This window comes from Alosa sapidissima, chromosome 1 (assembly GCF_018492685.1).
Source record: "Alosa sapidissima isolate fAloSap1 chromosome 1, fAloSap1.pri, whole genome shotgun sequence".
In the NCBI taxonomy this organism is placed as follows: Eukaryota; Metazoa; Chordata; class Actinopteri; order Clupeiformes; family Clupeidae; genus Alosa; species Alosa sapidissima.
In genome coordinates, this window is record NC_055957.1 from 29,522,815 (window position 1) to 29,546,218 (window position 23,404).

Below are 23,404 nucleotides of genomic sequence, written 5' to 3' on the forward strand. Positions count from 1 at the left end.
CAGCTGCTGTGCTGCTTGCGTTTTACCAAAAAATGGAGGACAACGCGATCAACCTGTGCGACATGTAGAGAGACGAGTGATAGGCCCTAATAACTTGAGGAGTTCGATGTGGAAGTAGGCCTACTTCGGGTTTTTGGTATATCAAACTATGGAGAAGAACAAAGCGGTAGGCTACGCAAACTGTGCAATCGAGTTCTACGTAGGCGAAATTTGTTTGACATTTCTAATTTAATAGCAATTTAGCCAGACGTCTTCTATGCAATGCTTCTATGTGGCAACAACAATCCTTCAACAATAGTGAATATTTTGTTAAATGCACATGCAGAGGAGTGGCAGCGGGCTACGAGAGAGAGCGGGGTGGGGCAAGGAAAGGCTGCGTGCGTAAAAAGCGCAGCTCAATGGCAATGCAAGGATTTGACCTTATATTTAATTTAGCCTAAATTAAATAAAACAGAATATTAATCTGTGGCGGCCGATTTTTATTTTGTGGCGCCCTGCCACAGATTAGTCAATGTATGGGAAACACTGGCATTGTGCCTTAATTGCATGTCCACACCTTAATTCATGCACTCTCTCTCTCTCTCTCTCTCTCTCTCTCTTTTCCTCCTCTCCCCCGATCTCTCTCTCGGCTGTGTGGTGCAGCTGTGGGGGCACAGTGGGTGCTATCCTGACGTGCCCACTGGAGGTGGTGAAGACCAGGCTCCAGTCATCCTCCGTCACCACCTTCTACGTGTCTGAGGTGCAGCTCAGCGGCGTCAACGGGGCCAGCGTGGCCCGCATGTCCCCCCCAGGTCCCCTGCACTGCCTCAAGTGAGTGGTGACTGACCCCAGCCACACACACACACACACACACACACACACACACACTGCAGACATGAAGTCTGAAAGTGCACCTTGTTTACTGCACTGCTCTGCTTATGATAGGTAGCAGCTCTAAGACTCCAATGGAAGCTCTGCCCCCATTAAAATGATAATATGTAGACAATATGAACAAATAGGCTACAACTGTGTATAGATCAACCTACCAACCTCTTCTTCTATATCAATATATTTGGCCAAAGAGATCAACTGGGATCACCATGAGCTAATGTGGCAGCATAACTGATTTAAACCCATTCAATTGCAGTTTCAGTGGCACTTTAGAATATGCACTTTTTCAATGCAGAAAATGTATACTTTTATTGGACAAATGCTTCAAACACTTAATTTTCCAGGGAACTTCAGTGTCTCTGGCAGTGAATGGATGCTAATATTGTTTAGCCCATCTGATTTTTTTAGCCATTTGATGGTCTTCAAAAGTCACAGAAAAATAACCCAGGAAACTGAGCTATCGAATAACTACTCTTGTCCAGCCCTATTGCACTGGCTGACTTGAAATGCTCTGATACCATAGCCAACTGTTAGCTATGTCTGAAAACTCTCAGTAGATCTAAATTGGGTTTGGGGGATCTGGGTCACTTAAGGTCACAAAAGATAATGTAGTAATATGTTGCCTAATAATACAAATGCCAAAATTTACTGATTGGCAGCGTGAGAAGCCCAGCACTTCTGATTGGTGAGGTTTTGTGCTTCTCATGCAGTAGGCATGCTCACCAATCAGAAGTGGTGCAACTTTAAGAGACATTTGGAATATTGATCTGAATTAATTCATTAACATTCAAAAATCATATTGCAAATTGCGATCACAATATCCTTCAGAAAAAAACACAATTAGATGTTTTCCTCATATGGTGCAGCCCTATTCTGAGCATAAAACTGGATGGATGGGTTGAATGGGTTAGTCATTGTTCTAAATACCAGTGCTGTCAGCCACATGATCCACACTATTTGCATTTCTTTGCTTAGCCTATTTCTTCGAGAACTATGTTGGCTATCTGTCTCCCAATCAACACAGAGCAGTAAAACATGATAGGACATAGGCCTAGTCTGTATCCTGTGTACACATTGCTACACTTTCTGTAACAAATGTTCCATTATGAATCCCTAACAGGCATTATGGTGATAAGATTGGCATGCATATGGGGTGATGCCTATGGGGTCTTGGCGGAGATCAATAATGCTTGAGATGATTGGGGAGGCAGAAACTGGTTCAGAGCTGTTGAGCTCCTTAGATCCTGCCAAGTGCAGAAATCCCACACCAGTCTGCCGCTGGAGCAGCTCTTCCTGTGTCTGCCAGCATTTGATTGGTTGAAGCTTCCCACCACCCTCCGCTGCCCCTATTTTTGACTTTGGAGCTAAGAAAACAAATATCACAAGCCCATTTTTTATTCAGCGCAGTCAGGGATTTAAGAGACGCACAAGGCCAGGGCTGTTCTCTCCCTCTGCCCCCCCCCCCCAACTCTCTCCTTGGGATGACCGTGTAAAATAAGAGAGATTACGTGAGTGAATGCTGCCTGTGCTAGCCATGGGTGACGAGGACAAAGCTCCATAACTGGCAATGTCATAATGGGGCCACTGTTATGGTGCAAACTATGGACCAAGGAATGTCCAGACTGTCACCTGGCGCTCACAGAGATGTTCACACCTATTGCCTGATGGGAGTGGGGGATGGTGTCGCTCCAGAGGCATAGCTTAGACCTCTAGGACAGCGGTCCCCAACCACCGGGCTGCGGGACATTCCTAACCGGGCCGTAGCCTACGACAAGAGTTTAAAAAAAAATGCATGCAAACTAAATAAACTCAATTTAATTCGCAATAATGTCACGTTCGCAATAATACCCACTGACGATGGTGAGCCAGATACCACAAAGAAAAAGAAAGGGTTATTCAATACGAAATGTGACGAGTCATATTTAAAATATGGTTTCGCAGAGACCAGTGACTCGCATGCACCAAGTCCTTTATGTGTGGTATTTGGCGATAAGTTGTCAAACGAAGCAATCAAACCATCAAAGCTAATTCGACATCTTGAGTCCAAGCATCCTACACTTAAAGACAAACCCCTTGAGTTCTTTGAGTGTAAGAAACGCGAGCAAGAAGGACAAAAAACTAGTGCGTAAAGCAACCACATCGGTGAACGTGGCTGCGCTAAAAGCCTCATAGTGGCTAGTCGGATTGCTAAATCTAAGAACCCCTTTACTATTGGGGAAGAGTTAATTCTGCCTACTGGTAAAGGCATGTGCAATGAACTCCTTGGGGAGGCTGCAGCTAAAAAAATAGCTCAGGTACCGCTTTCTGCAAGCACTGTCCATAGGCGAATTGATGATATGTCAGAGGATATTTTTCTTACAGAAAAAAAGTCACCGTTAGCTGCATATTTTAGTGATGAGGGCTGGGTGTCAAAACTCGCTTACCTGTGTGACATATTCGGGTTGCTTAATGACCTCAACCTGTCACTGCAGGGGAGAATGACGACTGTCTTTAAACTGGCAGATAAAGTCGCTGCATTTAAAGCCAAGCTTGATTTGTGGATACGACGAGTGGATCGGGGTGTATTTGATATGTTCCAAACAGTAGTGGGGGTTTTGGGAGAGACTGAGGCAGGGCCCTTTCTCTCGCAGCTGGTGCGCGATCACCTTGTTGCGCTTTCAAATGAGTTTGAGTGTTACTTCCCATCCTCCAAAGATCAACGGCAAACCAATGAGTGGGTCCGCAACCCATTTGTCAATATCCCGAATAGTCCTAACTTGTCAGCGCAGGAGGAAGAGCGGTTGATCGAAATTGCAAATGACGGTGGTCTTAAGAGTATGTAGGCTATGAGGAAACCTCTCTGGCGGGTTTTTGGATGAAAACCAAAGCAGAATATCCCGAGATAGCCGTAAACGCGCTGAAAACGTTGCTACCATTTCCCGCCAGGTTTTCGGCAATGACTGCAACTAAGACCAAATTGCGCAATCGACTGGACATTTCAAACACACTGAGGGTGTCACTGTCTTCCATCACCCCCAGATCGAACCTTCTTGTTGCAGGGAAACAAGCACAGGGCTCCCACTGATTATATTCGTAATGCATGTTTTGTTACCATATTTTGTTAAGCATGTTCACACATGATAGATGTAGCTTCAAGTTGTTCAATTTTCATAGTTCATATTGTTAAATTTTCGCTTCTTCAAGTTCACTTTTTTCACATTTTTAAGAGTTCGTTACCTTCACTGTTCATACATAACTGGAGCTAGTTTTTTTTTTTTCAAGTAATGCATGCACAACACGGAACAGTACATAAAAGGTTGGGGACCCCTGCTCTAGGAGACCCACTCAAACTGTATAATAGGGGCCGCTATTATAGAGTGGTGTATGTGCTCTGCTGAATATCGGGGGTGTGGCAGCTTGGTTTTTAGGGAACTTCCCTTCTCCCTTGGTTGTGTCTTGATTTCTTAGGCCTCCAGAAAAGAAGTGTGTTGAACCAGCTTCAGCACTCTAGAGGGAAAAAGGGGAGGGTAAAAAAGACTGGTTCTCTCTCCTTCTCATACACACACACACACACACACACACTCAGGCTTTGACATGAGAAAGTGGGTCAGCAGTGAAGGAGGAGGAGTCGTGGAGAGGTATTTTACCCACAAGGCCAGTTGTGCCTGCTGCAGTAAAGAAAGAGGGGATTAGACTGTGTGTGTGTGTGTGTTGGGGGGGGTGGGGGTTGGGGGCTCGGGCACCCGGCACCCAGTTCATTCAAATTTGGCCATGTTCAGCCAGAATAAAACTGCATCTGAGCAACACATGTGCCAGGACATCTCCAGCATTAATCGCTCCAGATCACAGCCACATACATGAATGATATAGACCCAGGCCACAGTTTGTGACACAGTTTTGTTCCAGAGGTGGTTCCCAATGCTGTAGCTACTCGGGGCCATTTTTACAAGACATTTTTGGCTGGTATGTAGTGTACGGCTAGTGTTAAGGCTTGTAGTTTAGCCTGATGCAAGTTGGACTGTTTCAAAAAAAATAAATACTGACTAATTTGTTCAACGGATGAATCTAGACGGCTCTGTGGAGTCTATGATATCTAAGCATAATCACAGTCTGCAGGCCATATGCAAGCCTTATTCAGATCAGGCCAGCTCTAGACTAGCTTGCCATATCAGAGATAGTGTTAGAGGCTAGCTGAGCTAGCCCATGCTGCTCGTGTTGTTTTATTAAGCAGGCAGAAGTTATGAACGACTTTATTTATTCTGGCACTCAAGCCCCATCAAGAGGAATTTGATCTAACGTCGAAGTTCATTCTCGTGAATTCTGTGTAACCTTCGTATTTGGAAGTGCATTAAAAGAAAAAGGTCTCTGAAATGCAAACAGTGTGATTTCCAAACATGTGTTCTCTGTCATCCTGAGTGCTACTGCCCCCATCAGAAATATGTTCATGTTCCTTTAATTTTGGATGTAATACTTTTTAATAGGTTTATATACCATCTATATCTTTGATAAAGCATTGTGACCTGAATCTAACCACACACTCCTCTTTCTTGTCTCTTTCAGGTTAATATTGCAGAAAGAAGGACCTCGATCACTCTTTAGAGGTCTGGGGCCTAACCTTGTGGGCGTGGCTCCTTCTAGGTACAGTATGACTGACATGTCTCCTCTCCTATCCTGTATGTCTTTGGTCACATGGGAGCCTCCTCAACCCTCCCTACTCTACCAAAGTTTGTATCACATAAAGAGGGAAAGGGAGCACACATAGCATACCAGCAGTTAGACAGAACAATTGATTTAAAACTGCTCTTGATGGTAGTTAGCAGGGTTAGTGAATATAAAGCTGCCCCTGAGCTCTGTAATCGTTGAGGGATGTTACAGTGGTGCCTGACTGCATTAACAAATCTGGGACCTAGCTAGCCGTACCTTGTCAGTGTTATTTTCTTGGCCCCGCACAGCTCATTAAACAAAACGCTAAGCGACCGCCGCTTTCTAAGCAAACACTCCTGGGCTTCCAGCAGTTTTGGACAAACAAGGCCACTGTTCCCCGTTGCCCCGCGCTGGCTCGTTCTTCTGATCTGGCCTCACAGGCGGTGATGTAAGTGGAGCAAGTGAGACGAGAGGAATGGAAACACAGGGCTGTTGTGCAGGATGTTCTCCACACACAGCTGTCAGGGGACTTACTAAGAGCAGGTAGCTGGTCGGTTGGCTGCTCGTCGCTCATCAAGCCTATGTGTGTGTGTGTTTGTGTGTTAGGTATTAGCGTTGTCTCCAAAATTATGGGTTTTACACAATACCATGCCTATATATCTCAATACCAATATTGAAACAGAACCACCGGGGAAACCTTAAAGGGAAACTTGGCAGGATTTCCCCCTCTGCTGGAGAAATTGTGCATTATGCTAATTCAAACTGTGGAAAAAGGTAACGATAAAGCACATGGATTTGTTTACAAGCTAGCAAAATGGTTAGCATAAGTTCGGCAGACAATGTGGACGTTACAAGGTAAGAAACACGATTTAAAACGAGTTTCTTGTTTCTTACTTCTTTTTCCGGGACGGTAGTCTCAATGTTGCAAGGTTGGTTTTCCGCCTGGGGACGCTAGGGGCAGCGGGAAAAGTCACCATTTTCACCGCAACAGGTCATTTACCATCCAAATGTTTTCTAAACGGGTTTATTACGTTGAAATAGTTGCCAAGTTTCCCTTTAAACATCACTTGTAGAAGTAATAGAATAGTTGTAGATGACAAGCATGGAACTTCAAATTGTTTTGTTTTTAACTGGTAACAAATAAGGCTTTTTATCAAAACCTGATAAAAACACCACTAAAAGCACAGATAGTTATACCAATGAGATTGGGTATCATAGCATTTGTAATTTCAGGGTATTGTGATACCTTTCGGTTATTGATACATTGACACAAGTGTGAGAGTGTGTGTACATGATGAAAAACGGAGTATACCTTGCTGTTTTCATTCATTGTTTGTGCGTTGGCAAGACTGTGTGTGTTTTGTCCATTGTTTGTGTGAGCATGATCGGATGGCTTTTCCGAAAGGTGTGTGAGAACAGATATATCTCTTTAATATCTTTCCTGGGTTGTTTCCTGTTGGGATTTGCCCTCATTTCCTCACAGTTGTGAAGATGAAGATGAGAGAGGAAGTTTTTTTCCTCCCTTAAGTCCTGATTTTGCCCCACCTCCCATGTGGCATTGCATAACACTGCATAGCGGCAGCCTTGCCTCCACATCAATCTTACCATAAGTACTGCACACTAAAATTCCTTGAATTTCCCCTGGGGATCAATAAAGTATCTATCTATCTATCTATCTATCTATCTATCTATCTATCTATCTATCTATCTATCTATCTATCTATCTATCTATCTATCTATCTATCTATCTATCTATCTATCTATCTATCTATCTCTATCTATCTATCTATCTATCTATCTATCTATCTATCGTACTTTATTATTGTATTATTATTTTATTGATTTTTTCTGTAAATAAATTTCTGTAAAATCTATGGATCAACATTTAGACTCTTATTTTATTTTAGCTTAGTTTTCAGGTTCATGGCTGTCATGGCTAAGCACTAAAAGCATTCCCATTACTATCTTTGTGCCCCATTATATGGCACTCTCTAATTTAATTACAAACACATAGAAGAAAACCTGTTTTCTTAACTATTTTTAGTCTTTGACAGTGATTCTGCGCGTGCAAGTTTGTGTCTCCTTCAGAGCTTTTCAAACACCTCCCCAAATATAAGATGCTGTTTATTACTAGAAATAGTATGTGGTATATACCCATATCGATCCTGAATCACAATTTGATTAAATCAGTTTTAACATATACAACATATTAACATATACAATACGCAGCCCCTAGACATAGTTTCTCAATCCACTGTAATGAAATTGAAGGGCTAGAGAAGATTGCCACAGTGTTTCCCAGCACGTACATGTGTCCTATGCACGCATATGGGAGGGATTCTTTGAGATGATCTCAAGATGCTGCTGCTGCTGTTGTTGTTGTGTAGCAGACATGCACCTGACTCATGACGTGAATAAATACTCTCCTGTTGCACAACTCAGTCTAGTCCAGGCGAGCAGCCCTAAAATCAAAGCTTCAAGACCCAGAATGCCAGACCAAGGCAGAGACAAATAGATAGGCTTGCCTGTGAATGTCACTCGCATTAGAACCAGTGGACTGAGTCAGAGGTAGGTGTTGTGTTGGTCACGAATGGCCATAACATTTTTTAACAATAGCTTTCGCTGGTTTAGCATATGTGGAACATTATACAATTGTGCTTTAACCTTGTATTAGCTAGCTCTCTCTCTTAGACAGTTTCTTTCCCTCACTCACCAGAGCACTACACCACTCCCTAGCCATCATGACCCAGACACTTGTCCCTAGCTACCATACTCTGGTTCTAATTGGACGAGGTTTGGCTGTTGGCAATTTAGTGTGTTTTATTCGAGCTTGAGTTTGATTGTGACATGCAAATTGTGAAGCTTTCTTTTCATAACATTGCCTTGTCTACATCTTGAATGTTCTTTTGCAAGTGTGAATGAATCGGGTCAGCATGTAGGACATTTTTCCATGCCCTGTTATGTAAGTGGTAGCTATGTATATATATATATATATATATGAGGTGCAAAGCCTTCTGGTTTAATGGCCTATATGTTGTACACATATTTTTGTGTGTGTGTGTGTGTGTGTGTGAGTGTGAGAGAGAGAGAGAGAGAGAGAGAGAGAGAGAGAGAGAGAGTCTACTCTGGCCTAGTATATTTTTGTGTATATCTTTGCCCATGCTTTTTTTTGGGACACGTTTATCCGCTCATGACTAAACAGGCTGTTACATAAAAGCAGGAAAGAACACCGTAGAGGAGAGGAGGGCACTTCAATAGCCCTAATAACGCGAGTCCACGTGCTCACAGCCAAAAGCAAAACAGGACACAACAGAAAGTGCTTGCATGAGCATATAAACATACTTACAATCCCTTTCATTTGTAAACACACCACTCATGTTGAAGCACCAAATCTCAGTTGCATTGAGTGCGAGTATTGTCAGTCTTTGCAAAACTATAATTAAACCTTCCTTCTGGTCTGGCACGCTCCTGCACATCTGATTGGTGAAAACCCGACAGATGTGTTCCCCGGATGCTGATTGGCTGCATGCTTTGGAGTGCAGACGCCCCTGATTGGCTGAGTACAGTGCGGGGGAGTGGGTTTGGAGGAAGTGGAAAGATACTAGGCACTCGGTAACCAGGCTGTCACATTAAGCCCCTGGTCAGCTCATCTGGAAAGGGCCCACGGTCGGCTGGGCTTTTGGCTGCTCCGTCTGCAACAGTGTTGCAGCACCATAGGCCTTAAATCCGCCCCGCGTCCTCCCAGAGAAACTGTCTCTGTGGCTTACATAATAAAGAAGGCACAACATTCATCCATTCATCTCTGTCTCTCATACACACACACAACACACAGGGATTAAAATCCAAGCCGCAACGGAAATTTTATTTGCGTAATCCTGTATCTCTTCCTCCCTCCCTTCCTTTCTTTTTCCCTCTCCTATTCTAAATTGCCTTCTGTCACTGATTCAATCCACTGTTAATGCCATGTCATGTGATGTGGGCTATGCTATCCAATACAGACTGAATTGACCCCTCTGCATTGCCAGAGGCTGGTTGGGCATCAGAGCTTTATGGGTTGGGAGACAGGGAGACACAACATTGCCCTAAATGACTTTTAGATTTGGAGAGAGAGAGAGAATATTAATGAAGAATGTGTGCGCCTTCTGTTCATTTATGTGCCCTTACCTTACGTAACCATGTCTGATTGGGCACTCTCGAGTCATACAGGCACACTATATTAGATATGGCCGGACCTATACTCAAAAAGCGCTTTCAGACATGCGTGTAAGACCGGAGGTTCTGCCGATGTTAAACGGTGGGGCCGTATATCTGAACGACATAACCTTTAGCTGGTTGTTCTACTACTCCCCCCCCCCCCAGTATTTCCTCCGGACATTATGTAAATGTGCTGTGTAAAATTCACAACTAGTAAGAGGGCGTGTTGGTGACGTTTCTTTCGTGCGTCCATGTGTTTAGATCTGACTTAAATGCCAGTGTTATGGTGGAGTGGCATAGAAAGATGCAGACATCACGGAGCTACTGTCCATTAGGGCATTCAACATTTTGATAGAACACATGAAGGGAACGGCACGTTGTAGCCTACAACTGCATGGCAAGGCCAAACGAATTCAAAAGACTGAATCATAAGCAGAAGGTGCTGAAAAGGCAGTAGCCTACAGTGACGTCGTTGACGACAATAACAGGAGCATTTAATAAATTGTTAGCCAACACGGTTTTCTGTTCATTGATAGCCTTCTCATGACCTCAGAGCTGAGCTTGCTGATATTTGTTGAGCATAAATATAGCTAGAGAAAATGAAAACGAAGAAAACGCAACTTTGTTCCAAGCTCCTTACGTAAATGCAATAGACACATGGGGAGAGGATGCTTTTGGAAAAAATAAACCATGAGAAAACGAACAACTTCACTGTTTTTCACAGTATTTTGTTTGTTGCTTAAAAACGTTGTATGATGGCCTTGAATTCTTGAGTTAACCTACTGAATTGTCTGGTAACCTACCATAAAGTTTGTGCATGCTCTCTCTCCAACACAAACCAGATTTGGGGTTATATAGCCAAGTAATTCTGGTACATAACGTTGAAACGGATACATGTGTTTATTCGAAGCACACATACAAATACTGTAGGTCAATTTCAAGTGCGCACTTACGTGACTAGCCTACTTCAAGTATTAGCCTACGTACAATAGATTTCTCTTCTTTAGCCTACATAATGCATAGGCTACACTTTGTAAACAAAAAGCAGCTGTGACAGGCAGCGGCCGCATATATTCTGCGTCATATCTCGCATCTTGTGAACTTTACAAGCCCCCACCCCTCTCTCGACTACCACACAGAGATTCTGTAATGTGCGTGTATGTCGTTCACACATACATCCCTATAAGGTCAGTATAAGGTCCGCAGGTTAGCATCATATCTGAAACCACCGAAGGGTAGGACCGCCGTTTGACAAACCTCCGCATATACTCCGGAGGTTATATCTGAAAGCGCTTAAAGAGTAAAATTGCAACATGTCATTTAAGATATTTAGTGAATCATTGTTGGCTTTTGTCATTACTAGTCATTCACACATCAGCATTGGGTGCTTGCTAGGGTACTTAGCTATTGAGTCTGTACAATGTTGAGTCACAAAGCCACAACTGGGCCTGATAGAGTCAAAGTCTGAGCAGTTGCTATTCAGGCGTCATCTATCACAAGCTTAGTAAGAACAGCATAAGGTGGATGCAATATTCTGAGGAGTAGCATAAGGTGGATGCAATATTCTGAGGAGTTGCATAATGCAGCATTCCATTTCACATCAAAGACTTCATTGTCATGTAGCGCACGTGTGCAAACAAAGTGGAAGCCAAGATGCACTCCTCCGCATGTGATTTTTCATTCTACTTGGCTACCATGGAGTTTGTGGAGAGCTTTGTTGTGATTATATAGGGCACAAGGCAAACCCCTTATTCTGACTGGGTGTCAGTAATCAGCCCTGGTCATCACAATAGCCAAAGAATGATTGGGTTCGTTAGAGACATCACAGATGTAGACTTGGAAAAATCTTCCCATACAAGCCAGAAGCCATGTCCGTAGAGTCGGACTACACAGAGGAACACTCGTCTTATTGGCGTTCTACCTCAGTTCACACTGAGCCAGCCCATCTAGGCCAGAAAAATTCTTGTTAGTGCACTTTTTCAACCTGATTGATCACCGTTCCAACACACGTGTTCCGCCAGATTGCCACTATATTTTACCAGATTGGTGTATAATCTGAGACCATTACCATGATTTGGTGCATATTTAGACAAACGTAGACTCAGCCTTGTCCTTTTTCCTTCCACAGAGCCATATATTTTGCCGCCTACTCGACAGCGAAGGAGAAACTAAATGGCGTGTTCGAGCCCGACTCCACACAGGTGCACATGGTCTCGGCCGCCTTAGCAGGTAAGAGGAGAGCCGTTAACCGCTGCATCCACTCTGACTGAAGAATACTAAAACTGTAACAGTGCTCCCCTTTTTTGTCATATTTAACCAGACTGTGTAGAAATGCTACAGTTTGCACTCGCTCTCAGTCTCTGCTCTATTAAAAATGGATGTAATGTCACAAAGACGTTTTCGCTAAATATTAAGTGTAGGTAACTTGTTTATCAGTCAATTGGCCTCCTTTTCAATTGTTAAATAAGTTACATTGTTTTGATACTTTTGTTTGATTGGAAGTTGTGGTTTAAGAATAAGCACATTTGTTTTTAGTTGTTTAACGACTGATTGGGCATGGTTAGTCTAGGACATTTGCCCTCACCTTTTAGATGTTTTTTTTTACATTTTTTATTTGTTATTTTTCCCCTCCATTTTGAGCTATGCATTTGAGCATAGCATTACTAGCTATGGGGTAGCATGGGTAGAATGAAAAAGCAAAAAGCACGACTGGTTTGTCCGAAAGCACAATTGAAGACTTTCAGGATCGGCCCATCCATCCACTCATAAACATCTCCTGTCTTCAGAGTTCAGACTTCTACCCTCAGACAAAAGGGGAAAATGGAAGTTAAATCTCAAAAACTGTTAATAAGAAAATAAAAACATACATAAATATATGTACAAATGTAAAATATGACCAGGTTGTCAGAATCGTCATGATATCCACACTGTGTATTTTCTGACAATATTTTACAAGAAAAAAATCAATCAATCAACAAATCAATTTAATAACTAAAAATGGAAAAATCGGGAAACGTTCCTGCTTTTGAGTGGACGTTCTTGTCACTCTGGACTACATTGATGGACTACATCGATGGATTTCATTTGAGCTCCAGTATTGACTGAGCCCTTTGCTCACAAAACTCTGGCACAGTAACACTTCCGAATACACTACAAAACAGTGCTTTTCTTTTAATGAAAAGAAAAGGGGAAAAACTTTATTAAGGTCCTTAAAGTTTGGGTTGTGCTTTCCTTTCCATTTTTTCTTTCTTCCGTTTCGTTGTTCCCCCCCCCCCTGTTTCTTCTCCTCTTGTTTTGAGGGCTGGAGGCCATAGGTCATTACATACCAGTGTGCTACTAAACAGTCTGGCTTCACACGCTGCGCTGTCTGTGCTGTGTGTAGTTGAGGACGCTAACATGTAGGGCGCGATGCGCAGTGAGTGAGCGGTGGTCCTCGCGACTGGCGCAGGCGGATCCGCGGACGCCTCAGGTAGTCTCCTCTTCTCACTGGTATGGACATGATTCTCCTAACCGTAATGATGATGATGCTTATGATTATGATAGAAATGCTGATGTATGTTTGTTTTTTTTATATTGATCATATACTCAGTAGCTGCAGGCTTGTAGCTAGTTCTTTTTGTTTTTGTTTTTATTTTTGTTTTGCCCCTGTCTCCTAATCTCCCTTGTTATTGCACAGTCTTGACACTTTGGCCCTAACCAGCCTGTCACCCCCTGTAAAGGTAATTAAATCATAATATAACTGCAAATGATACATGCACACATGCACACACACACACACTCCTCTCCCTTACTTCCAAGAGTAGTCAGCCCTGGGGCATGGTAACCTTGTCAACTTATCTAATGTTTATGGACCTGCCTACCTATGTTATCAAGTGTACCCAGCATTGTATGATAGTCAAAGTTATCAAGCAGTTTGTAATACAGTAGCTTTTCTCATTGAAGTTGTGTTAACTTGCACTAGGACACACTGCACATGAGACAGACAGACCTGTCTTAAATGTTTGTAACACTTAAGCAATAATCCATGTCAAAACAGTCCTTTATTGCAGTGAATCATATCTAAATAACTCTAAAGATGTAGAGATAATGTCATAATCACCAAATATTTTCTAAGGTGTGTTATGCTCTGTAGTAAGCCATGCTGTAAAACACTTTTAATTACCTTTTGTAAAATTTTATAACATGGCTACACCAAACATATTGTTTAGCCATGCCATTAGAGGCAGTGGAAAATTTTCCCAGCCATTCTATCCGAGTGGTATATCAGAGTCGTCTCACTTTCCTGCAAACCGCCTCAGTTTCACCCGTGATTGACACTTCCCACATTGGGTGCGTAGATCAAACTTTGACCCCATTCGCCAGCTCGTCTCCTGTATGCCTGTGCCTCTGCAAATGTAGGTCAGATCACTGCATAAAGTAGGGCAGTATTCCACGGCCACGTAGACGTTGCATATAGAACAAAGGCAGTCGGCCAAGAGCCTATGGGAAGGCTGTCATTCCTGTAGTCTGACGTACACATACGTGCTAGTAGAGCCATGTCTACTTGGCTGTACAGTAAAGACACCCAGGTATGGTAATGTTGCAGTGTCATGCATGGAGATGTATGGCTCTTGGCTTCTGTTCCAGGAATGTTAAATGACACCCCAGGCTGTAGGCCAAGAGTACATTATCCCAGCAGCAGACTAGACATGTTGAGTGCAATATGTCATAGCAGCTGTACGGTATAGGCATATGGACATAACCTCTGTCCTACATTTGACTAAACATGAAATTTTAAATTCCATTAAGCATGATCTGCCTGACATTTCAGATGCTTCTACACCAAACGTCTTATTCTGTCTGAAGTGAACCATGTGCCTTGTTCCTGATTCAGCAGAAATGTCTTTCAAGTCATCATATCATCACTGGTTAAGGAAAAGAGCATTTTATGCACAATCATATGCTTCTAAGGAAGCCCTACACATTGTATCTGTTAACTGTGAAACATACTCATTGCCTTATTTATTCAACAAGGTTGACAAGGTTAGCATGTCCCAGTTTTAAAAAATATATATTTGTATTATTTACTTTGCACTGCTTGACCGAACGTTTTATTACCGTTTCACTTTATACTTTGCCCCCTTTTCACCCCAATGACTTCTTTCTCCCTCCAACATGTACGTCTGATGAAATTGTTGTGATAATGGCAATGACGACACTGTTCTTGCTGCTCTTGTAGCATCAGCTAGGCTCTGTCCCCTCCATCTTTGAGTTTAATTAAGATTAAGAGAAAGACTGCTGTGATCTGTCAGGCTTCAGAACTTTTGAAAGAAGAATTTTGCAATTTCTTTTACATTCTATATCCTCCCTCTTTTTTCTTCCTCCTCCTTGTTTTCTGCTCCTTCTGTCTTTCTTTCTCACTGCCCTTCTGATGGCACTTACCCATTTTGTGTGAAAAGAAAGAGAAGGATAAACCAGAGTCCAAACAGGTCTCTTATGTTCTTGTGCTCTCGTGCTCTCAACAAGGAGCACAGCATCACTGGGTGGGAGGGTGATGGGCGGGTGGGTGATTTGATGAAGGCGATGTAGCAGGGGAGTTAGTGTGGGGTCATGGGAAATAACGGATGATTCTCTATTCCATCCCATTCCACGTAGTGTGTATTTTGAGTGTGCTTTTTTGTCTTCATCTTCTTTAATAAAAAAAAAAAAAAAGGGGGGACTTCTGCTGCTGCTGCTGCTGCTACTGCTTGTGACTGTGGTACAGACAAGCCTGTGTCTATTTTAGGGCTCTATACTGTAGTTGGCAGCCCTGCGTGGGGGGCCCTGCGGGGCAGCCAATGTCTGCAGGCTTCTTACTGCAGCTGTGTGGAGTAGCTTTGTCCCCCTCCCCCGTGAGTACTCGCCAGAGACGCTCTCTGCTCTTCCTCTCTTTCTTCCTCCTCCTCTTCCTCTCTTCCACTACTACTTGCTACTGCTACAGATCTTCTCTCATACTTTCCACCCAATTGCTCCTTAGGAATTTCAACCCCCTCCCCTCCCCTCTGTAGACACCCACATCCACCACCTCCCCACCTTTCTCTAGGTTCAGAACGACATGCATAGATGTGTTACTAGCATAAGAAAAATAATACGTTTTTGTGTGAGCAGGATAGTCATAGACTTTCATGAAGGCTATTATTGCTATACTCTAAGTTGGCAATTGGGGTTGACTTTGTTTCGTTGTGGTGGGTAGGAGGGGTGGGGGTGGTATCCACCTTGACTTGATCTCAGAGTATCTGAACTTAGATCATACTACAATCTTCTCATCAAAAAAAAAAGTGGTCTAGAGCTAGTCTGTCGATAACACAGCATAGAGAATTCAAAATGGGTAGTTCATGTAACCCAAGTTGAATGTATATCACTTATTAAAGCCATTGCATTTGCACAACCCATGCACTATTCACTGCACGTTTTAAAAAGCAAAAACGAACAACAGCAAAAAGCAAAAAAACTGACCTCTCGGCGCTATCATGTACACTAATTCCGTGTGTCTAAACCTTACGTGTCTGTAATTTTCCTTGCTGTACTGGCATGGAGTGACTTTGACCCATCAGGGATACCAGTTGTCATATTTTGTGTTAGTTTTGAACATTGCGACAATTAACAACCCATCCCACGGAAGCCATTGATATGCAGCATGTGGAGATAGGCTTACACAGCCTTTGCCCTCACAACATTTTATTGATGTTTTAGTCACTAGTAAATGGCTCTTCAAAAGAGCTACCGCACAAGTATACTTCGCCGAGTTATTGTGAAAAAAAAATATATAAATTAATATTAATAGCTATTCTTGTACAACATTGTTACTCAAATGTTTATTTTTGTTGGGGGAGGGTTAGTATTCACATATTGGCCAGTTACAATATCAGTTCAGATGCTTGAGTTTGAGGATTACTTCTTTAACCTGAGCTTATGGCTTATGGCCTGAAATCACTTCTGAGAGGTCATCTTGACTTCTACCGTTTTTCCTAAGAGGACATCTGTGTTACCATCAATAATAATGATGATAGGGATGCATTCCTGAGCAGGATGCAGTTGGTCAGTAATATAGGCCGTTCAAAGTCCTCAAGTATTAAGCTCAAGTAGTATGGAGTGCATTGGATATCTTTTGCAAATAACTCAGCCATAAACCCATGTTAAATGAGTTTTCATGTGGATTGGTAAAATTTACGGATTGAGGATTTATCACTACTGGCGATGTTGTCTAGAGCACTAGGCCAACAGATTGTCCATGAGTGTGTTGACATGCACTGTCTGTTACTACCTCCTCTGAACCTCCTGTCTTATTTTTCCCAGGGTTTACAGCGATTACAGCAACCAATCCAATCTGGCTTATCAAGACCCGCTTGCAACTTGATGCCAGGTGAGTGAAACAAGTGTGTTTGGGTCATTTTTTAACAAACAGATCCTCTCTGTACTAAATCGATGAATACAATCGAGATTACTTTTTTTTTTTTTTTTTAAAGAAAGCCTTTGATGTATTTGACATTTTACTAATCCAATGCTGTGTAGGAACCGAGGTGAGCGTCACATGAGTGCATTTGACTGTGTCCGACGGGTGTACCAGGCAGACGGGATCCGGGGATTCTACAGGGGCATGTCAGCATCCTATGCTGGCATCTCAGAGACTGTCATCCATTTTGTGATATACGAGAGCATCAAACGCAAGCTGCTGGAGTCCAAGGTCCAGGCCAACATGGACGAGGAGGAGGAGGTGGTGAAGGACGCATCAGACTTCGTAGGGATGATGCTGGCAGCAGCCACATCCAAAACCTGTGCCACGTCTATTGCTTATCCACATGGTTAGTCTTTTTCCGAGTCTTTCTCTATTTTTAACAACTGAGGCCATCCTTAGAAATAAATTTGTTTGCTCATCCAAATCTGGGAAAAAAATAATCAGTAGGTAGTTAAGTGTATGTTTTACTCCCAATCACCAAAACAAATATGTGATTAATTTTAGACATGAGGTATAGTTAAGTGAAGGTAATCGACTACATTTCTACTAAACTAAAACATTTCTACTCAACTAAAAAATAAAATTGACTAAATTTCACGTCTAAAACAACACCAAACACTCAATGAAATTGTACCTTTATTGGCAAAAAAAAAGAATAATTTGGTCGAACAGTCAGAAAATCAGCAGAAAAAGCTTGGAGGAAAAAAAAAGTTGGTTGGGTTACGGCAAATGAGCATATTTGAAAGGAGGATCTGACTGCATCTTCACATACAGCTTGCAAACCTTGCCTTTACTGATCAGTACCTGAACCTGAATTATTTAAGATGTGTATAATTTATAGAAAAACACACATAGTAAACATGAAATTTGTTGTGGGCAGGAACAGGTTTCAAAGAAAAACAAGAAACGACTTCCTGTTAATTAGTTCTAAAGCTTTATACAAAAGCCTCTTCTGAGACATGTTACTTTTTATTAGTAACATTCAGTTAAAATAGTTAACACAACTGTTAAAAAAGACCCTTTCAAAGAGAAAAACATCCCTACCATAGTGTTTCATCACTGAAGTTATGCTCAAAGCATTTGTATGCTGTAATGCTTTTATGTGTGATTTAAAAACAAACGGCTACATATAATAGCACCTGAAGGGATGATGAGCTTTTTGTGAATGGCACAGTGACTCTTCTCTCTGTCTCTCCTACAGAGGTGATCCGCACTAGACTTCGAGAGGAGGGTAGCAAGTACCGCTCCTTCTTTCAGACTTTTGGCATGGTGATACGTGAGGAGGGCTACCGCGCCCTCTACCGTGGTCTTACTACCCATCTGGTCCGGCAGATACCCAACACCGCCATCATGATGTCCACCTACGAACTGGTGGTCTACCTGCTGAACGGTTAACCCAACCCCCCCCCCCCCCCCCCCCCCCCAAACCCGGCCAAGGAGGAAGAAAAGAAGAGGGGGAAAAGAGATCGAAGGATAGAACAAGATGGATATCAGTGGAAAATGGGAGAGGACTAGGAGTTCTCCCAGGCTACTAGAGGGTGCTGTTGTCCGAGAAATGAGATGGAAAGAGTGGGAATCGAGAGGAAGGGCGGAGGGGGGGAGGGAATGATCGAAAAAGTGATCTAGAGAGGAGGGGGCTAGTTCAATCGTATGACCACACTACAGGGTGGTTGTTTGTAATGGATGGTGTCTTACTGAACCAGCCATTAGTGATAATCTCGTTTGAACTCTGTTGTCTCTCCATAATTCCTCTCTTGAAGAGGAGCCATTTGAGAAGACAATCAGATGGAGGGGGATGCTTGACACTGTAACCCCTGTTTTATGGGTGAAAACACTGAAAATTAATGCTTGATACAAATACGCCACCATTTCTGTTTTTGTTGATGATGATAATAATGATGATGATTATTATGATTTTAGTTTGTCATTTGTTTTAAAACTGTCACTTACGCAACCACGGTTAATTTGTATTGGTTTCATTGTACACAGATTCCTATAGAATTAGAACTTGGTTTCTGAAGACAGTGCTGTGTTCAAGCATGCCCCTCCACTCGCCGGGGTGTCCCTCCCTCAGCTCAGTGCAAGAGACTAACAATGTGTAACACGCCGACCTTCCGCTTTGCTCTCGGCCAAATATTTCTGACCCTTTTAGCCCATTACAACCCTAAAGGTCCTTCACGTAGACATGTGTTTCATGCAAGCAAGATGTCATTTCAATGGGGTTTGTTGAGTTGTGAGGTGAAGTCTTCAGTAGTCATGGTTGCAGATGAGCTCTGTAACGCAGAGAGCGCCCCCTGTCGGCACGTCTATTACATGCATTTTTTTTTTCTTTTTTTTCTTTTTCTTTAACATCCAGACCTGTCTCACAGGCCTCTTCTGGAAAGGCTGCTTACTTGAAACTAGTCAGTGTTGAAGTCCAAACGGCAGTACCTACAGACCTTTGTTCTTGAGTGTCAGACTCGGGGTGTCTACTCAGATATGGCCCTGACACACACTCACGCACACATGCACATTAACATCCGGGGAGGTACCCTTCTCCCCACCCCCCCCCACCGTGGCTTTTTTTGTCGATTAGTTTTAGTCTTGTATTATAAATATATAAATATATATTAAAAAAGAAAGAATAAAAAAAAACAGTATTACTGTGGGAGCAAGACAGGGTTTTGCTTAGCAGTGTCCATTGAAGATATTGTACAGTTCAGTGTACTTGATTCATTTTTAGTGAAGGATATTCCTATATGTGTATTGATATGCATATCAAATATCCCCTTGTCCATAATCTAGGTCCTATGATCATGCAGTAGGCTGCAGTTTCAAAAGTATTATTTGAATCAACTGCATTTGTTCGATGTAAAACAAGTTTGAATCTATCGCAACATGCGCAATATGGTGTGTTTTTGGTTGATTTGCTTTTCTTTTCTTTGTTTTTCTCTTTCTTTTTGGTACAACATGCTGGCCTTAGACTCCATAGTTACCCCAAAATGGAGTCTATAATTTTGTTTTCTACTTTGCTTTGTTCTTTTAATTTTTAGTTATTTTGTTTAGTTCTTTTAATTTTTCTTGTGTGGATCTGTAAAAGGTCAGTGTCCTCATCTCAGATGTATGTTTACATGCAGCCCCACTTTCCTTATTGTTTATGAAGGAGCTCATCTTAGTCTAATCAACTGAGTCACTCTCAGTTGGGCACCTTGTGGTTTCCTGTTTCTTCAATTTCATCATTCTGTGTCAAAACAGACTATAGAGTTATTTTTGTCATTCTCTAATCAGCCAGCTTTTGGTCCTCCTCAGTAACGTGTGAGTTGTGAGAATTTTCTCTCTACAAGGCCATTTGACCACAGTCCTCACTCGGGGTAGATGTCACAGTGAATGTGTCTCTCCTTATGCAAGTAGCGAGCTCAGATCATGAACTTGCTTCGGTAGTATTTGGGTTGAACATGAGTCTCCCTCCACTGAACTGTGAACGCTTGAATTCCATGTTTTTTATGTTGTCATTATCAGCATACGGTACTCATCTGTCCCTTCAGATTCTGACAGGTGCTACAGACTCCGTGTGGGACTTCCTGCAGCTGCTATTAGCCTACATGGCTCTGTAGTGTATACTGTAAGGGGCTAGTCATCCCTCTGAACAGTGTGGTATTATGTGACAACACTCAACTCAACATTGAGCACTTGTCTCAGTGCAAATACTATATCTTACACTATCATACTGTATTTATTAACAATGACAAATTCCTCAAAGGCAATTTCCAGAGTTGCACTTATTCAGGCTCTTTGATAAGTTAGCCGAAACGGACAGGCCATATTTAACCACCAAAGCAGTTCTGTTCAGTACACTCAAAGGTGGCAAAAAATAAATAAATGTATCTTTATTAGAATGTGAGAAACATTAAATGCTACCTTTCTCTAACCAACCCATGAGGAAAACAAATGCTGCTGTGTGCAGCCACGAGCCAAGTGAGCCTGGAGAGGAGGGTCCCACTGTGGGCTGCACAGGTTGCCAGATGCAGACACCACCACAGCCAGTCAACTGTGGAATAGCCCACGCCCTCTTGGCATTATAAAGCAAAAGCAAGGTGGAGGCCATAGGGATGGCAAACATCTCTTAAGCCTGCATTCATTATTCTTGACACGGTCGGCCCAGATTTGGCTTGCTAACTGCAGGCATTACACAGCAGAGCTGACAACTGTTAAAATAAATCCCGCCAACTGGAGTCCACCAAGGCATGTTTGAAGAATGTTTGTTGCAGTTGCTGAATATAATAAAAAATCAATTGACACCAAGATGATGGGAGCTCTGGAGGTGATGATGGGTGCTTAGGGAGCGTATGGGTCTTTTTGTCTCACTTCACCATTCTTGAACCCGTTTTTTGGTGATGAAATGCTCTGGGGAGGTTATGGTGTCCCAAGCACCAGATCACTCAACACTAATGCATTGATAATTTCTGTTGAATGTTTTATTTATCCTTCCTCCATTAAGTTCTGATTTTGTTTTGTTTGGGCTTTTTTACACCTTAAAATGTGGCCTATTCTTAGCTGGCTATGTGTTATACCTCCTTTTGTACAAAATAAAAAAAAAAATCAACTAAATAAAATAAAAATAAAAAAATACTAAAAATATTCTTTGTACTGCTCTCTTTGTCTGCAAACACAATCATGTTCATACAAAGCTTACATGCAAGACCTCCACGTTGTAATGTTAACTATCCACCTCAAGGTGTCAGCATTGTTCAGAAGATAATGCCGCGGCACAACAGTCAACATTTGGCAGACAGGCTAGAGATCAGGCCCAACTGTTAGCATAATTAATTCAAGATAAAAAAAAATGGACCTGTCTACCCATACACCTGATTGAACGACCCTGTTCAATACCTATTCGTCGCCATTCATTTCACTTGTGTCCAAATGTACCGTTGGTCTTTCCTTGCATCGTGGCATGGGATTCTGTTTTGGGCATTAACATACTTTTGAGGTAGTCAGTCATCAGGTATAGGCGCAATTAATATAAAATATATAAATAGTAGCACTACAAATAAACTTTTTAGACGTAGCCTAACCTATGCTACTACTATGAAAAACTAACAAATAGGTTACACAATGAACAACGCGGTGTTAGAAGAGAGGGACAAACACTGGCCAGATCTGCTGCTTAAATGCGTGAAGTAGAATAACATTAAGAGTTTGTTTTACATATAGCCTGTATCTCTATACATAAATCTACATGCAAGGCTACATCCTTATTTTTAGTCTATTAATTTGACCATATTTTATTTAAAACAGTGTGAAACAATCTTTTCGCCAGCATAGGCTACTTTGAGAAACCATGAAATACTGGTTGAATTAATTCAACATTGTTTCAGAAGGCATGTAGGCTACGAAAATATATGAATTAATGTATTTCTCTTGTCTCATTTTTCTGCCCGTGTGGCCCATGTCCATGATCTCATATTACAGAAACGTGCAGACGGGGTCAGCGACAGGGCCTAATCAGTTAAGCCCCGCTCTTTCCACACCACCGTGGCCGTCCTCTCCCATGCACTCCAATCGTCCAATCAGCTTTAACACGGAAAAGTGAACAGTACGCTCGGATAGGGTTGCCTTGCTGAAGCAGGCAACAAAGAAACAAACGCGACGACGGGGTAATTCGCTGTAACGTTAAGCGTTCGTTGTGCGGCCGCCTTGAAAGAGACCTTTTTGCTTGAAATACATTTCCACACATCAGAAATAACATAGCTGATGTTTAGTTTGAGGATATATCATTTTCACCACAGAAACATCAGTTCCTTTGAAACAAGTTAACTTCCTGAAGGTGAGTGCTACATGTTATGATACTGGTCTTGGTTACGCATCTTTGACAATTCAGCTTTATTTGTTTTCTTTCCCAGTGTGACAACTGTACTTAACTGTATTTTATAGTCGAATATTATGCTTTATACTGGTTTTGAATAGGACCGACATTGTTTTTCTCCAGAAAGCCAAACCTAACTCGTGTTTCGCGCAAGCTAACCCAGCTAGCCAGCAAACACCCTGTTACACTGGCTATTCCCGCAGCTTTTGTGTGAAGTGCAGTTCTATACACTTTGTTGCCTTATTTATCCATGCAAACTGATAAAAACCTACCACGGTCACCACACGGTCATCTTGTGTGAAATACCGAAGCCTAAAATGAAATTAGCTTTTTTTATTTTTGCTTATATTGCGCTATGCGTTACCACCCCTGGGAACACGGTATGAAATGCGACGTGT

General features: G+C 42.2%; 2 protein-coding genes across 3 annotated transcripts in view; both read left to right on the forward strand.

Moving 5' to 3' along the window:
- The window catches only part of slc25a36a (solute carrier family 25 member 36a), a 28,403-nt gene extending 6,627 nt beyond the window's left edge, over positions 1 to 21,776 (forward strand). The window contains exons 2-7 of the mRNA XM_042099519.1: positions 643 to 810; positions 5,410 to 5,487; positions 11,816 to 11,916; positions 17,002 to 17,068; positions 17,218 to 17,507; positions 18,363 to 21,776. Of these exons, the coding sequence (XP_041955453.1) occupies positions 643 to 810; positions 5,410 to 5,487; positions 11,816 to 11,916; positions 17,002 to 17,068; positions 17,218 to 17,507; positions 18,363 to 18,556 (898 nt within the window). The 3' untranslated portion in view covers positions 18,557 to 21,776. The remainder of the gene's footprint in view (positions 1 to 642; positions 811 to 5,409; positions 5,488 to 11,815; positions 11,917 to 17,001; positions 17,069 to 17,217; positions 17,508 to 18,362) is intronic.
- An 806-nt stretch (positions 21,777 to 22,582) lies between these two features.
- spsb4a (splA/ryanodine receptor domain and SOCS box containing 4a) overlaps positions 22,583 to 23,404 on the forward strand; it is a 65,527-nt gene continuing 64,705 nt past the window's right edge. For both annotated transcript variants that reach the window (XM_042099568.1, XM_042099576.1), the window contains exon 1: positions 22,583 to 22,967. The gene's annotated coding sequence lies outside the window, so the exon portion shown is untranslated. The remainder of the gene's footprint in view (positions 22,968 to 23,404) is intronic.